Source organism: Xyrauchen texanus, chromosome 19 (assembly GCF_025860055.1).
Source record: "Xyrauchen texanus isolate HMW12.3.18 chromosome 19, RBS_HiC_50CHRs, whole genome shotgun sequence".
NCBI classification, from domain to species: Eukaryota; Metazoa; Chordata; class Actinopteri; order Cypriniformes; family Catostomidae; genus Xyrauchen; species Xyrauchen texanus.
Genome location: NC_068294.1, coordinates 3,553,841 through 3,569,314, shown reverse-complemented (window position 1 = coordinate 3,569,314; position 15,474 = coordinate 3,553,841). Strand labels below are relative to the sequence as shown.

Sequence of the window (15,474 nt, the reverse complement as noted above, 5' to 3'; positions counted from 1 at the left end):
AAACAAAACATTGGCTAAAGATAATAACTAAGACAAAATGTATTCTGATTGTCAAACGGTAGTGGAACATAGTTCCACTGCAAAGACACCTGTGTGAACTTAAAGGGAACATTGGTATAAGTTAGTTCAAATTAGGGCTGAATAATGAATCAAAATAAAATCAAAACATTTGCCGTTAAATAATTAAATATTAAGGCCTGCAATTAAAGTGAGGAAAGTTTGGAAAAAATCTACACCCAGATTCCTACAATTCTTTGCAGATGGCACTTGGTTTGATATTTTATAATCATAATCTGGTCCAATAAAATTCATACATATTTTGGGGTCTCTGTATTCGATGCTTCCAAGTAACATAAAAAACAAGGAAAGCTCATTTTCTCTTATATTTGAATCTTTACCCATGAACAGAATCTAATAGCCATGTAAATCACAAACTACATAGTAAAAAGTTAATTTAGCATGAAAGAAATCTTGCATCCCTTATAAAATAATATTTCAAGTATCATGATTAACCAGTCAAAGTCTAAATAAATGTCTTTAACATGTCTTTTTGGTCACACTGAAAACACAAGGTCTGAGTGCATGCACAAGAGGATTCAACAATGCAGGAAAAAATATTCAAATAATGACAACACTTCACAGCTTGAACATGTATATATGTGTAAAAGTCCAGCATTGTCAACATATCACACACACCATAAGATTTTTTTTTTTTAAAAGACTTCATATACAAATACACAAGATCATAATAGTATGTGAAAATCCAGCGTGTCCCTTTGAATGATTTCTACCAGACAGCGTTTCATTTTTAGTTGTGGCTATACTCTTTTAGCCTCATAACATGATTTTATAATCATTCAAAAAGTGTTCTTAACCCATTTCTACTTAATCCCGAAAACAGGCATGAATCATTTAGGGAAATAGAGTTCTTTGGTCAACATAGAAACAATGCATGGTATCTGTTTCATGCCGGTGAATCCAGGCAGATTGGAGGAGGATTCGAACTCCAGCGCCACCTTGTGGTTGACCCGCGTCATGATGTGCATGATCTCCAGTTGCCTTCCGTATTTCGACAGCATGTCACATAGAGAGGAGATGAACCAGGAGCCATTACTGCAGTTCCTCCAGGAGTAATAACCTACAAGACGATACACAATTTGTGAACTTTTCTCATTTGGATCTGTGGGGAAAAGTGTGGAATTTAGTGGAATGGATTTAAAAAAATTTAGATTTTGATTACCACATGTTCATTTACTTGTTACGACTTGTACTTTGTATTTAATAATCACTGTTTTTTTTTTTTACCTAATAGTCTCAAAAAAATATGATCCGCACTCCTTTTTTTAATCATTTATAATATATTTTCTTAATATCTCACAGTACAGGAGAACAGAGGTTTCGGCCTCATGGCCTTCTTCAATCTGTAATTTTGTTATACAACTGCACAGAGCTTTTTTAATTAAGTCTGATGGTTTCCCTGGTGTGGGCATTAACTTCTAATCACAGGTAATTGGAACACTCAAACATGATTAACTCTCATTAATTACATAACAAGCTCGTTAATTAGACCAGGCATGTGTAAAGTGATCCAGTATGTCAAGCAACTAGTGTCTTTCACAGGTCTATATCACAACCTAGAAACACACAAGAGTTCCCCAGATTGGACTAAGTACACATTTATACAATCACAACAGGAGAGATTGAAATCCTCATTAAGGCCCAATGGACACATGGACTTCAAACAATGCATCCAATAAGCTTCCTGTTGTAGTTATTGTTTCTCCACATTCCCACCTCTTCTGGAACTTTCTATCTTTCCAATTCCTATACAGGTTAACTGTTTATTTCATGATTACAGTCATGAAAATGTCTAGAGATTGGCGAGGTAAAATCATGTCTTCTAATAGCTGATTTATGTTCACTTATATGTATTTTTAAAGATCTTGATGTCTTCCCAACAAAGATGAATGGACAGGGGCATTGTAACATATAGATCATGTGTTGTGGAACATGTGATCATTGAGTAAATTTAAAAGATTTTCCCCATATGTAAATCATGAACTGATTGGTTCTTATTATAGAGAAGCAAGTGCACAGTTCCTGCATGGACAACAACCCTTTATGATTGCATGTTTCTTTTCTGTAACTGCATCAGATTTGACCAGTTTATTTGATAAATTCTGGGATCTATCGTGAATGAATAAGGGAGGATGTTTAAAACTGTCCTGCAAGGAAGGGTCTGTGGAAAGAATGTACCAATATTTTTAAATAATATTTTTAATAAGTTATTACATAATTAACCGAAAATGATTTACTTTCTTTTATAATTCTGATTTATTAATTGTTGCCTATCCAACCCTTTTACCTTATTGCACACCAATTGAAGCCAATCGTGTGGGTATCCCCTTGATTTACATGCATTAAACACTACGTGGGACTGTTCTTCCAACTTCTCTGAATCACAGATCCGACACAGATCTTGTTTTATCAAGAGCGGGTGATAACTGTAAACTGACAAGATTGTGTTTCTGTCCATAGATGTAAGACTAAACCATAGTATTTAAGGTGTTATTCTGCTTTAAAACTACTACATCAGTTCAATGAATGGTATATCTCTTTCCATACAAAATTAAATAGATTCCAGTATTCAAATAGTGTCTTCTCTTGTCCCTGTCCAAATTAGAAAGCAATGATCAATGAAACTCATCCATAATTTCATATTTTCTATGAAGGGATTATTGTTGTGAACATAACAATTTTTGTTCAATAGCAACAAATCAATTATGCAGCAAATATGCTGTGAAAAACTTCTAGATTACGGATGTAACGTTGTGTCAGAGAAGCGACACTAGGGGTCTCTCTTGAGCACCGAATATACCTTTGATCTATGAAAAAAGGCCAATGAGAAGTTGGCAGCCAGTATTTGCATACCCCACCCCCGGACATACGGGTATAAAGGCGAGGAAATACTAGAGTTCATTCAGGATTTTTCTGAGGAGCCGGAAATTGTTCTGGCCACTACAGCAACGTGGCCGGGAAGACACAACGTCTCGTTCTCTCCATCATGGAACGGAGGTTAAATTCATAACCTAGACGTTCCCCGTCTGTCGCTCTCTTCGACGTTGTGTCCAATTTAAATCACGGCATGCACTGAGCCATGTACGTGTTCTGCTGACACAGGAGCGGGCAGGTATTTCTTACGTGCCAAACGACCGGCTGTATCAGACTGCACGAACCCTTCCCCAATGCCCCAAAAAAGTAGTCGGAGTCCTTTTGGTTACCCTAGACAGAGGAACAAGGCGACGCTTGCCAACCTGGGAACGGGCCAAGCCTGGCCGGGCCTCTTTTCTCTCTATGTTTCTCGCATAGAACAATAGACGGCAGGGGCCCTTACATGCATTGAGGGAAGGGGTCTTACCCAATTTCCTATTCTTTCAGGGGGAAAAGACCCTGCGGAGACCACACCTACCCAGCGGGGAGGTAAAGTGGTGAATACATCACATGTGTTTTTAGGCAACACGTGGGAGTGGCGCGGTGGTAGATCCAGCCTCAGCGAGGGGGAGTTGCTACAACACGGCGACCGGAGGGCAGCCGGAACTGCCTAAGGAAACGCGGGTCTGCTCGTAAGGGGACCGTATCGCGGAAAATATACACAGGGAGAATCCGAGTAGGAGTCCTCACCCTGTGGAGCACCTATTCCAGTACAGGGTACACTGAGTACCTGCAGTGGATTGGGTCGGCAGGTTCCTCCGCTGAACTGCGGACCCATGAGGGCTAGGGAGGAATCGACCAGTGATTCGAGAAGTGGAATCTCCTGGGGAAAAAAGACGCACAATTTTACCTCAACCGAGGGAAAGGGTGCTATGTGCAAGCGATTCACCCGGCCAGCCCATCAGCATGTTACTGAGTTCTACTGGCTCAGACCTGAGAAAACACAGGATGAAACTGACTCAACCCTGAGACTGTAATATCTCGTAAAGGTGTTGGGTGTTGCCCAACCCGTTGCTCTACAAATGTCTGCTAGGCCTGGGTGTGATAGGCCAATGAAATAGTGTCTACTACCCAGTGGGAAAGCCTCTGTTTGGAGACAGCATTTCCTTTCCGCTGTCCCTCAAAGCATACAAAGAGCTGCTCAGAATGTCTAAAGCTCTGCGTGCGGTCCAGATAGGTACGCAAAGCACGTACCGGACACAGCAACGAAGGGGCTGGGTCTGCCTCCTCCCAGGGCAGCACTTGCAGGTTCACTACCTGGTCTCTGAAGGACGTAGTAGGAACCTTGGTCACGTAGCCCGGTCTTAGGATGACATGAGTGTCTGCTGGACCGAATTCCAGGCAAGTGTCGCTGACAGAGAACGCTTGCAGGTCCCCGACCCTCTTGATGGAAGCGAGCGCGATTAGCAGGGCAGTCTTAAGAGAGAGGGCCCTGAGTCCAACTGATTCTAGCGGCTCGAAGGGAGGTCTCTGGAGGTCCGCGAGGACTACTGAGAGATCCCAGGAGGGGAACAGACTTGGCTGGGAGGGATTTAACCTCCGGGTGCCTCTTAGGAACCTGATGATTAAGTCGTGCTTACCAAGGGACTTGCCGTCTACTGCGTTGTGGTGAGCCGCGATAGCAGCGACATACACCTTTAGGGTGGAAGGGGACAGCCTCCCCTCCAGCCTCTCTTGCAGGAATAAGAGCACTGACCTAACTGCGCATCTCTGTGGGTCTTCAGCCCGGGAAGAACACCAATCTGCGAAAAAGCGCCACTTCAGGGCGTAAAGCTGCCTGGTAGAAGGGGCTCTGGCTTGGTTGATCGTGTCTACGACGGTAGGTGGTAGACCAGCTAGATCTTCTGCGTCCCATCCAGGGATCAGACGTGAAGTTTCCAGAGGTCTGGATGTGGATGCCAGAGCGTGTCCTGCCCCTGAGAAAGAAGGTCCTTCCTCAAGGGAATTTGCCAGGGAGGGGCTGTCGCCCGGCCCGGGTGGGCCAATAGGGAGCCACTAGTGAGACTTATTCCTCGTCCTCCCTGACCTTGCACAGCACCTGTGCAAGAAGACTCACTGGGGGAATGCATACTTGCGTAGCCCCGCGGGCCAGCTGTGTGCCAGTGCGTTTGCCCCAAGGTGAGCCTCTGTTCGGGCGTACCAGACCGGGCAATGGGAGGTCTCTCGGGAGGCAAACAGGTCTACCTGGGCTCTGCCGAATCGTTCCCAAATCAGCTGGACCGACTGGGGGTGAAGCCTCCACTCGCCACTGGGCAAGCATTTTCGTGACAGTGCGTCCGCTATCACATTGAGTTTGGGGATGTGAGAGACCTGAGTCGCTGCTGGCTCCAAAGGAGGAGACGACGGGCGAGTCGTGACATGTGGCGGAAGCGTACGCCACCTTGGCGATTTATGTACGCTACCGCAGTGGTACTGTCTGACCTGATTAGGACATGTTTGTCTCGAATTAATGGGAGAAATTTCCGCAGGGCAAAGAAAACAGTCATCAACTCTAGGCAATTGATATGCCAGCACAGCGGGGCCCCTCTCCAAAGGCCCGCAGCTGCGTGCCCTTTGCACACGGCACCCCAACCAAATCTGGAGGCGTCGGTAGTGACCAGGACGCGTCGGGACACCTGCTGCAGGGGCACACCTGCCAGTAGAAAGCAGAGGTCTGTACAGGGTTTTAGTGTTTTGCGGCAGGCGGGGATGATTGTCACATGGTGCGTGCCGCGGCGCCATGCTCATCTCGGGACTCGAGTCTGAAGCCAGTGCTGAAGCGGTCTCATATGCATCAACCCCATCGGCGTGGCTGCAGCGGAGGATGATATATGTCCCAGGAGCCTCTGGAAGAGTTTTAGAGGGACCGTTGTGCCCGGCCTGAATTTGGCGAGGCATCTCAGCACCGACTGCGCACGCTCGTTGGTGAGACGTGCGGATATTGAGACTGAGTCTAACTCCATGCCGAGAAAGGAGATGCTCTGAACCGGGGTGAGCTTGCTCTTTTCTCGGTTGACCTAAAGCCCCAAGCGGCTGAGGTGTTTGAGCACCTGGTGTCTGTGAGCGCATAGTAACTCTCGGGAGTGGGCCAGTATGAGCCAGTTGTCGAGGTAATTGAGTATGCGGATGCCGGCTTCTCGGAGCGGGGCAAGAGCTACCTCTGCAACTTTCATGAAGACGCGAGGGGACAGAGACATGCCGAAGGGAAGGACTTTGTACTGGAATTCCTGGCCGTCGAACACGAATCATAGGAAGGGTCGGTGTCGCAGCAGAATTGAGACGTGGAAGTACGCATCCTTCAGGTCTACCGCTGCGAACCAATCTAGGTGCTGGACACATGTCAAGATACACTTGTGCGTGAGCATTTTGAACGGGAGTTTGAACAGAGCTCGCAGGTCCAAGATCGGTCGTAAGCCGCCACCTCTCTTGGGTACAATGAAGTAAGGGCTGTAGAAACCCTTCTTCATTTTGGTTGGAGGGACAGGCTCTATCGCGTCTTTGAGTAAAAGGGTAGCGATCTCCGCGTGCAGGAATTTTCCATGTTCGCCATGTACTACGGTAAAGCAGACACCCGCGAAGGGGGGCAGGGGCCTGGCAAATTGAATTGCGTAACCGAGTCGGATGGTCCAGGCCAGCCAGTGTGACGGGTTGGGAAGTGAGAGCCACGCATCCAATCTCCGTGCTAGGGGCACCAAGGGTACGAGTATTTTTGATCACTTCTGTCTGTTTCTTCACCATGGAGAACTGCTTGGTGAAGTCCTCGATGGTGTCGCCGAAGAGGCTGAACTGGGAGACTGGGGCGTCGAGAAAGCGAACCTTGTCGGTCTCACGCATCTCGACCAAGTTCAGCCACAGGTGTCATTCCTGGACCACAAGGGTGGCCATCGCCTGCCCGAGTGACTGTGCCGTGACCTTCATGGCTCTAAGGGCGAGGTTGGTTGCTGAGCGCAGTTCCTGCATCACATCGGGATCAGGGCTACTCACGTGCAATTCTTTAAGCACCTTCGCCTGGTGGACTTGCAGGAGGGCAATGGCGGGCAGTGCGGAAGCGGCATGAGGATGTTGGAGGGAGTACAGGGTACTCCGTGGGAACCGGCGTGTACCCGTGGGCTGCCATCGAGGGTAGTGAGAGCGGATGAGCGCATGGCTTTGTGATGTCGTGTGGTGAAACGTGCCCTCCACAGCGATGTCAGCTCATCATACACCTCCGGGAATGTGCGCGGTTGTGAGCGGTGCCCGGACCGCAGGAACCAGTCATTAAGCCGCGATGGCTGTGGGGAGGACGGGGGGGTTCCAGTCCAAGCACACGCTGGCGGTGGCATGTCGGACATCTGAGAGTCAGCCTCAGCTTGGCGGCAGCCCAAGGGAGTCAGACGTCGCGCTCTCCGATGCAGCGGCCAGCTCATCTGCTTCGAGCTCCAGAGGATAAGCAGGCTGGCTGTGAGGTGAGCCGCTGTTGCCTCGAGCATGGACAGGAGTCAACGATCGTGCCGGGGGATGGCTGGTCCGAGGGGGGGTACCCGACAGAGCCGCACCCGCTGCCATCCCCAGATCGATTCCAGTGCCACTCGCACCGTCCTCAATCCCGTGGGAAGAAGGAGCAATGCGGGGGGCGGCTGGAGTGGCTTGCTTTCGGTTGAAAGCGAACCGCGACCGCAACGTTGTCATGGTCATGCTCTCGCAGTGAGAGCATGAACCATCCACAAACGCAGCCTTGGTGTGATCACTACCCAAACGCCTGTGGCTGTCTGAAGTGGAGAGCACTCTACCGCATCCAGGAACTAAACAGGGGCAGAAGGGAATCTTTATCAAGATGCATCCTAAAAAGGACGTTCAACGCCGCTGTGTATTTTGCTCTTTTAGAGAAAATCACTCTTTTAGAGGAAATCACTCTTTTAAATAACTCTATAGAGTTTGGGTTTTCTGCACTATCGAAGCGCCCAGGGGCAATCTGCACTACCGCGCAAGGAGAAATCGCCGCTGTAATGCACCCTCAATCCAACAGCATGCAGAGCGTCAGAGGAATACAGGAACAGGTGTGTTTTCACGCGAACAGCATGCACAACCATCGGCGGGGTATGCAAATACTGGCTGCCAACTTCTCATTGGCCTTTTTTCATAGATCAGAGGTGTATTCGGTGCTCAAGAGAGACCCCTAGTGTCGCTTCTCCGACACAACGTCGAAGAGAGCAACAGACGGGGAACTACACATTACATCTGTAAAAGTATTAGTACTCCTTTAAAATTTCCACTTCAGTAAAAGAACAAAAGGTACTTGCTTTTGAATTTACACAGAAGTAAAAGTTAGAAAGTTCTGTATCTATAAGAATTATAGTAATAAGTTAATTAATAGTAGTGCTAATTAAAGGTAAATAAAGTACAGTACAAAGTATAAACACTTCTGCCGAACAACAGTAAGAGGCCCTGTTTTGATACAGCACCTGGAGCAGTGGAGTATGCATACAGGAAATCTGCCTGGACTGGAATTCTTTGTGTTCCCTCCGAGTGACTTCCACCGTCAGTCTCAATGCCAGCATCCAGATCTGAGCCTCGACAAGCCTAGAGACACAAAAAAAAAGAAAAAAAGAAAAAACACAGCTTAAACAATTAAGCACGAGGCTAGACCTGAAGATCTTTAAAAACACAGAAATAACGGAGAACCTTAAAAGCTTCAAGCATCTCATGAAATAAAAAACTGGAGTTTTATGGGTGTGAGTCTGCTAAATTTGATGCAATCTACATGCTATTTTACACTGTAAATTTACAGTCTTTCTTTTCCAGTAAAATGGTCCAAAAAATATACAAAGGGCACATAAAAATATGTGTTCACTCTACACTGTGGCAAATCATAGTTTATTGTCTGCGATGTGAATCAAACACTATGTTTTTAGAATGTGTAAAGGTAATACTGTTTTTTTTATTAATACTGAAAATGTAATTACTCTGTTACAGCCCATAGCTCTATGGGCTGCATTTACACTGCAAGTCCAAAAGGACAGATTCATACTAGATTTCTTTTTTCTTTTTTTTTTGTCAGTCCTGTTCAGATTCACTTAAGACATAACCGACTGTGTTTACATTTATATTTCAGCAAGAAATGCATTTTACATTCGCAGCATTACCAGGAGGTGTCGACACTTCACAGAGCATGTTTGTGAATAGCATTTGAAAGCAGTAGTTCTTTTTATTCAAGTATTGACCTGATTCCTACTTTGGCTGCTATGATTTTGGTGGTTGAGGAGACCAAAATGTCAGTTCATCCCAGTCTAAAATAACATTCAAACTGAGTTTATGTATTTCTCACAGGCAAATTATAGTTTTGTGTGCCCTCTAGTGAAGAAACTCCAAAATGGTCAGAGTCATAAAGTTACAATCGGCATCCAATCAAATAACCCTTGCAGTTAAATACACCTACTTATGTGTTGTGCATTATGCTAAATTCTCAGGCTCACTGCTTGGTGGCATAGCTAAGTGATTGCTAGTACAAAGTATACAACAAAAGTATATAATGTATGTTTTGTTGTATACTTTGTTTGTATACTTAAATGGAGTGGTGGTGGCGTAGTGGGCTAAAGCACATAAATGGTAATCAGAAGGTCACTGGTTCGATCCCCACAGCCACCACCATTGTGTCCTTGAGCAAGTTACTTAACTCCAGGTTGCTCTGGGGAATTGTCCCTGTAATAATTGCACTGTAAGTCGCTTTGGATAAAAGCATCTGCCAAATGCATAAATGTAAATGTAAATACTTCGTCCATGATTATATATTTTTTATCGCACTATGAAACGTAATTTGTATGTCAGGTGTCAGTCACACCAGAGCAGATCCATCCATCCATCCATCCATCCATCCATCCATCCATCCATCCATCGATTATCATATAGCTCACCTGTATGAAGAAAAGCTTGGGTTTTCCCACCAGAGTAGAGCAGCGGTCTCCTCTAAAGAGTTCAGTGATTTCTTTAAGATCAATATAACCATCTGTACCATATATCGTACTATCCTTTCCATGACTCAACAACACACACACAAACATGGCTGAATGACTGTGGTCCTCCTGAGACACTGAGGGTGGAAGAGTTTAGAAGTTAATGAATGATTCAATGAATATATTATTGTAACAATTACTGTTCAGCTTTGATAAGCGGCTCAGCACTGTGCAAGACAAACCTTTAGTTAACAAATCTCTCATCTGTGAGACAGTTTGGTCATTGTTAAATCTGGTTTTGAAACCCAGCTTTGAGAAAACCTGCATCACATTCTTTGCATCCACGTCTGTCCCGTTACGAACTCCCAATCCTGTATCACAAAAACATGAGAATAAATGTTAAGAGTTACTCCAAACTAAACTGTTTAACCTAAGAGTTTTTCCCAACTTTATTCTCAAGGGGTCAATGTTTGGATGATTAGCTAGAACAGTTTGCCCCTGCTGATTGATTCTATAACTACACCATTCTGTGGGCAAAAGGCATCTTTCTCCATTGACAGCCATTCGAATGTAGCTACTGTATGTATTTAGATGAAATGATATAATAAGTGTGTATATATATATATATACACACTGTGCATTCAGAAAGTATTCAGACCCCTTAATTTTTTCACATTTTGTTGTTGCAGCCTCCACATCAATCTACACTCTACACAATCTACATACCCCATAAAAAGTAAACACCAAAACTCCAAAAGAGGTTAGGTAAACTCCAGAAGGAGGTGGGGTTACTCAGCCTCAGAAGGCATGCCCATGGACCACCCACACTCCCTGCCACAGTCAAAGGTCTGGCTACGCAAGACTATAGGGTTAGGGCAGATAAAAATGTGGCACAGGCACCAGATTTGGTAGCACCCATGCAATTACCAATAATATTGCATATTTGTGTGCATTGAAATATACATTCAGCATTGATTTTGAATTTGGGATGCAGATGTAAATGATGATCAGTGGCCTAAACATCTGTGAAAAAAATAACACCTAAATTATACAGTACAGGGCTAAATTTATATACAGTGGCAAGAACATGTATGTGAATATATGCATCCAATTAATGAAATGAGATTGGAGGTGTGGGTTAGAGTTACTTTGACTTATAAAAAGCACTCAAACATTTTGAGTTTGCTATTCACAAGAAGCATCTAGTGACATGGACCATGCCTCACCAAAAATATATCTCAAAAGACATACGATCGAGAACTGTAGATTGCATAAAGCTGGAAAGGGTTACAAAGTTATCTTGAAGAGCTTACATATTCATATGTCCACAGTTTGACAAATTTTCTATAAATGGAGACAATTTAGTACTGTGGCTACTCTCCCTAGAAGTGTATGTCCAGCAAAGATGACTCAAAGGGCACAATGCAGAATACTCAATGTGGAAAAAGAACCCCAGAGTTACAGCTAAAGACTTGAAATTGGTTAACATCTCTTATCATGACCCTACTATACAGAAAACATTAAATTGTCATGGTGACCATGGCAGGATACCATGAAGGAACGGGCTGCTTTCCAACAAAAGCATTTCTGTGCGCCTGAAGTTTGCCAAAGACCATCTTGACACTCCACAACACTACTGTGAAAATGTTATGTGGACTGATGAAACTAAGATTGAAATGTTTGGGAAGAACAAGCAGCACTAAGTATAGCATAAAAAGAGCATCGCATACCAACATGAAAACATCATCCCAATACTTACGTACGGAGGAGGGAGCATCATGATTTGGGGCTGCTTTGCTGCTTAGGGGCCTTGACTGTTTGCCATCATTGAGGGAAATAATTAATTCCCAAGTTTATTAAGATACCCTACTGGACAGGTTCAGGGTTGCTGTGCCCAAGCTGAAGCTCAGTAGAAGTTGGGTGATGCTGCAGGACAATGACTCCAAACATCAAAGAAAATCCACCTTTTGGAGGGGCCCACTATAGAGATGCTGTGGAATGACGTCAAGAGAGCCATTCACACCAGAAATCCTAATGATATGGTTGAGTTGAAGCAGTTCTGTAAAGAAGAATGGTCCAAAATTCCTTCTGAACATTTTGCAGGTCTAATCCGCAGCTACTGGAGATGCTTGGTTTAGATGCCAAAGGTGGATCGACCAGTTATTAAATACAAGGGTCACTTAATTTTCCACAGCACTAATGGGATATGTGCAATAAAGACATGAAAGATTATAATTGTTTGTTGTTAGCAGTTAAGCACATTGTGTTTGTCAGTCCTTGTGACTTTTATGAAGATGAGATCACATTTTATGACCAAATAATGCAAAAAACTAGCTAATTCCAATGGGTTCACATCCACCTCAGTTGGGTCTCCTTTACAGATTCCTTTCAGCAGGCTCCTGATACAAAAACCATCTTTTAGAATTTCAATTACAATAAGAAATCAAAAGAGAAAACTGTTAGCTTGGTCCATTATAATTATTACAATTTACTAAAGTTCTTCAAATTCTAATAAATGTTATTTGTAATAAGACCATGATGACATATGCAAAACTTCTAACTCCTAAACTAAACTAAACTAAAACCCCATGACTCCTAACTATCATGGATAGGAACTATGATTTCTATATAAAAATGACATTTTTGTATGAAAAACAGTAATATAAATACATTTAGAACTATTTCTGCCAAAATATCATAGTTAATACAGTTAATCATGGTACATTTTTGTAAGGTTTTTGATTTTTTTTTTTCCAGTTACATTTTTATTTGTCAGTGCTGTTTAGAATGTCTGGGCTAATCACCAAGCCATTCCCCTTCCCATGGTGCCCTTTAACGGTGCAAAAATGCAGTTTGGAAAACGTCTCGGGTTATGACTATAACCCTTGTTCCCTGAGAAGGGAACGAGACACTGCGTCGTTGAAAACGACTCTTTGGGGAACGCTCCTTAGCGTGCGCCTCTGAATTATGAATGAAACTATTCCAATCTTGATTGGTGTTAGCGTCATGGCGTAACATGTGACGGCATAACCGGATGCATAAAAGTGGCGCCGGTACACACACACATTAGCCTAGCGATGAAGCAAGCCGCTCTCAGGCATTGAGGGGCGTGGCAGGACAACGCAGTGTCTCGTTCCCTTCTCAGGGAACAAGGGTTATAGTCATAACCGAGGCGTTCCCTTCCGAGGGAACTTCGCACTGCGTCGTTGAAAACGACTCTTTGGGGAACGAATGCCCACTAGGCCACGCACCGAAAAAGGCCTGCCCTAGAGTGAAACTGAACTCAGGCACTCAACTAGGGCGAGAGCACACGTGTGCCAGGCGTACTAGGGAGGTGCAGACTATAAAACCTGATGAAAGTGTGCTGGGGTAGCCCAACCAGCTGCCTCACAGATCTCCTGGAGGGGCACTCCCGATAAGAGAGCCCTAGAGGACGCCATGCCTCTAGTTGAATGAGCCCTTATGGCCAAAGGTGAAGGCAAATTACGCACCTTGTAGGCCGAGATAATAGCCTGAACAATCCAATTACTAATGGTTTGTTTCGAGGCAGGAGCCCCTTCTTAGGTGACCCAAAACACACTAACAGTTGGTCCGACCTCCTTCAAGAAGAGGACCTCTCGAGGTAAATGCCCAAAGCTCTGACAGGGCAGAGCAAATGGAGCCTCTCTTCTTCTGCCGACACATGAGGTGGAGGATGAAAAGCCTGCAGGACCGTGAGACCATGCCGTGTTAGAAGGCACCTTAGGCACATAGCCAGGTCTCGGGTGCAGAATGGCTTTAACTCTGCCAGGGGCAAACTCCAAGCAAGCTGGTGTTACTGCCAGGGCTTGAAGATCTCCCACCCTCTTTAGAGAGGTAATAGCTAAGAGAAAAGCCATCTTGAACGTCAGGTCCTTGGGCGAAGCCGACTGAAGGGGTCCGAAGGGGGCCAGGGATAACCCTTCGAGAACCACCGCCAGGTCCCAGGCAGGAACCCTGGACCTGGTTGTCGGTCTCATCCTCCATGTACCACGGAGAAAACGAATGACCAGCTGGTGCCTTCCCAGAGGCCCATCACTCAGTGGTGCATGGAAAGCCGAAATGGCAGCCACGTACACCTTAAGTGTGGAAGGGGAGAGACCACAGAGAAACGATTTTGAAGAAACTCCAGAACTGAAGCCACTGGGCAGTTAACTGGATCTAATTCATGTTCTCTACACCAAGTGGAGAACACATTCCACTTGAGGCCATATAATCTCCTAGTAGGCGGAGCCCTAGAGCTAAGTATGGTTTCAACCACCCCCGCTGATAGACCAGCATTTAGGTACTGAACCCCCTCAGGGGCCAGACCCACAGTTTCCACAGCTCTGGACGAGGGTGGAAAACTGTGCCCCCTGCCTGAGACAACAGATCCCTCCTCAGAGGAATCTGCCGTGGCGGAGCTATCAGGAGTGAAATTATGTCTGAGAACCATACTCGGGCCGGCCACATCGGGGCAACCAGAAGTAGACTGATGCCCTCTTGGCGGACCCTTTCCAGGACTCCGGGAGCAGAGCGATCGGGGAAATGCGTGCAGGCGAGGCCTCGCCAGGCCTGTACCATGGCATCCAACCCCAGTTGGGCTGGATGTGAGAGGGAGAACCAAAGTGGACAGTGGGACGTCCTCGAGACGCGGATAGATCCACTTCCGATGGTCCAAATTTGTCCCCTATCGACTTCACCACCTCTGGATGAAGTCTCCATTCCCCGGGCCTCAGCCCCTGCCTCGACAGGATGTCTGCTCCCTGATTCTGAACCCCCGGAACATACATTGCTCTGATAGACAGTATTTTCCATTGGGACCAAAGAATTATCTGATGCGCCAGTCTGCACAGAGGGCGCGATCTGAGTCCCCCTTGTTGGTTCAGATAAGCTACCACTGATGTATTGTCCGAACGTACTAGGACATGGTAACGTTATATGTCTGGAAGGAAGCTCCTCAGAGCCCTGAACACAGCCAACATCTCTAGACAGTTTATGTGCCAAGAATGATGATGGTCCTGCCACAGACCCCTGGCAAAGCGGCCGTCCATGACCGCGCCCCAGCCAGTGAGGGAGGCGTCTGTCGAAGCGGTTTTCCGGCGACATGGCGCTCCCAACACTGGCCCTAGGGACAGGAACCAAGGTTTCTTCCATATTAGCAGAGAACGAAGGCACCTGCGGCGTTACTCTGATTATACTGAAATGGATTCCCCTTGGGGAAAACCCCTTGGCTTTCAGCCACCACTGGAGGGGCCTCATGTGTAGAAGGCCCAAAGGTATAATGTTGGATGCCGCTGCCATGAGGCCCAGCAGTCTTTGAAACTGCTTTACAGTGATGGCCTGGCCTAGCTTTAACCCGGACACCATCGCCAGAACGGACTCGATACGTGCAGGAGACATGCGTGCCTGCATCGTAACCGAGTCCCACACAACACCCAGAAACGTTGTGCACTGGGATGGTTGTAACACACTCTTTTTGTGTTGAGTCTCAACCCCAAACTTCGAATATGGCCAAGGACGACATCTCGATGCCGAACCGCCATTTCTCGAGACTGGGCCAGAATGAGCCAGTCAT

At 45.8% G+C, this 15,474-nt stretch overlaps 1 protein-coding gene across 3 annotated transcripts in view; it reads right to left on the bottom strand.

Moving 5' to 3' along the window:
- Positions 1–370: 370 nt before the first annotated feature.
- Positions 371–15,474, bottom strand: part of LOC127659503 (caspase-3-like) — a 39,250-nt gene continuing 24,146 nt past the window's right edge. For all 3 annotated transcript variants that reach the window (XM_052149361.1, XM_052149360.1, XM_052149359.1), the window contains exons 4-7: positions 10,142–10,270; positions 9,861–10,036; positions 8,412–8,529; positions 371–1,138 (exon numbers count right to left, since the gene is read on the bottom strand). In XM_052149361.1, coding sequence (XP_052005321.1) covers positions 909–1,138; positions 8,412–8,529; positions 9,861–10,036; positions 10,142–10,270 — 653 coding nt within the window. In that variant the 3' untranslated portion in view covers positions 371–908. The remainder of the gene's footprint in view (positions 1,139–8,411; positions 8,530–9,860; positions 10,037–10,141; positions 10,271–15,474) is intronic.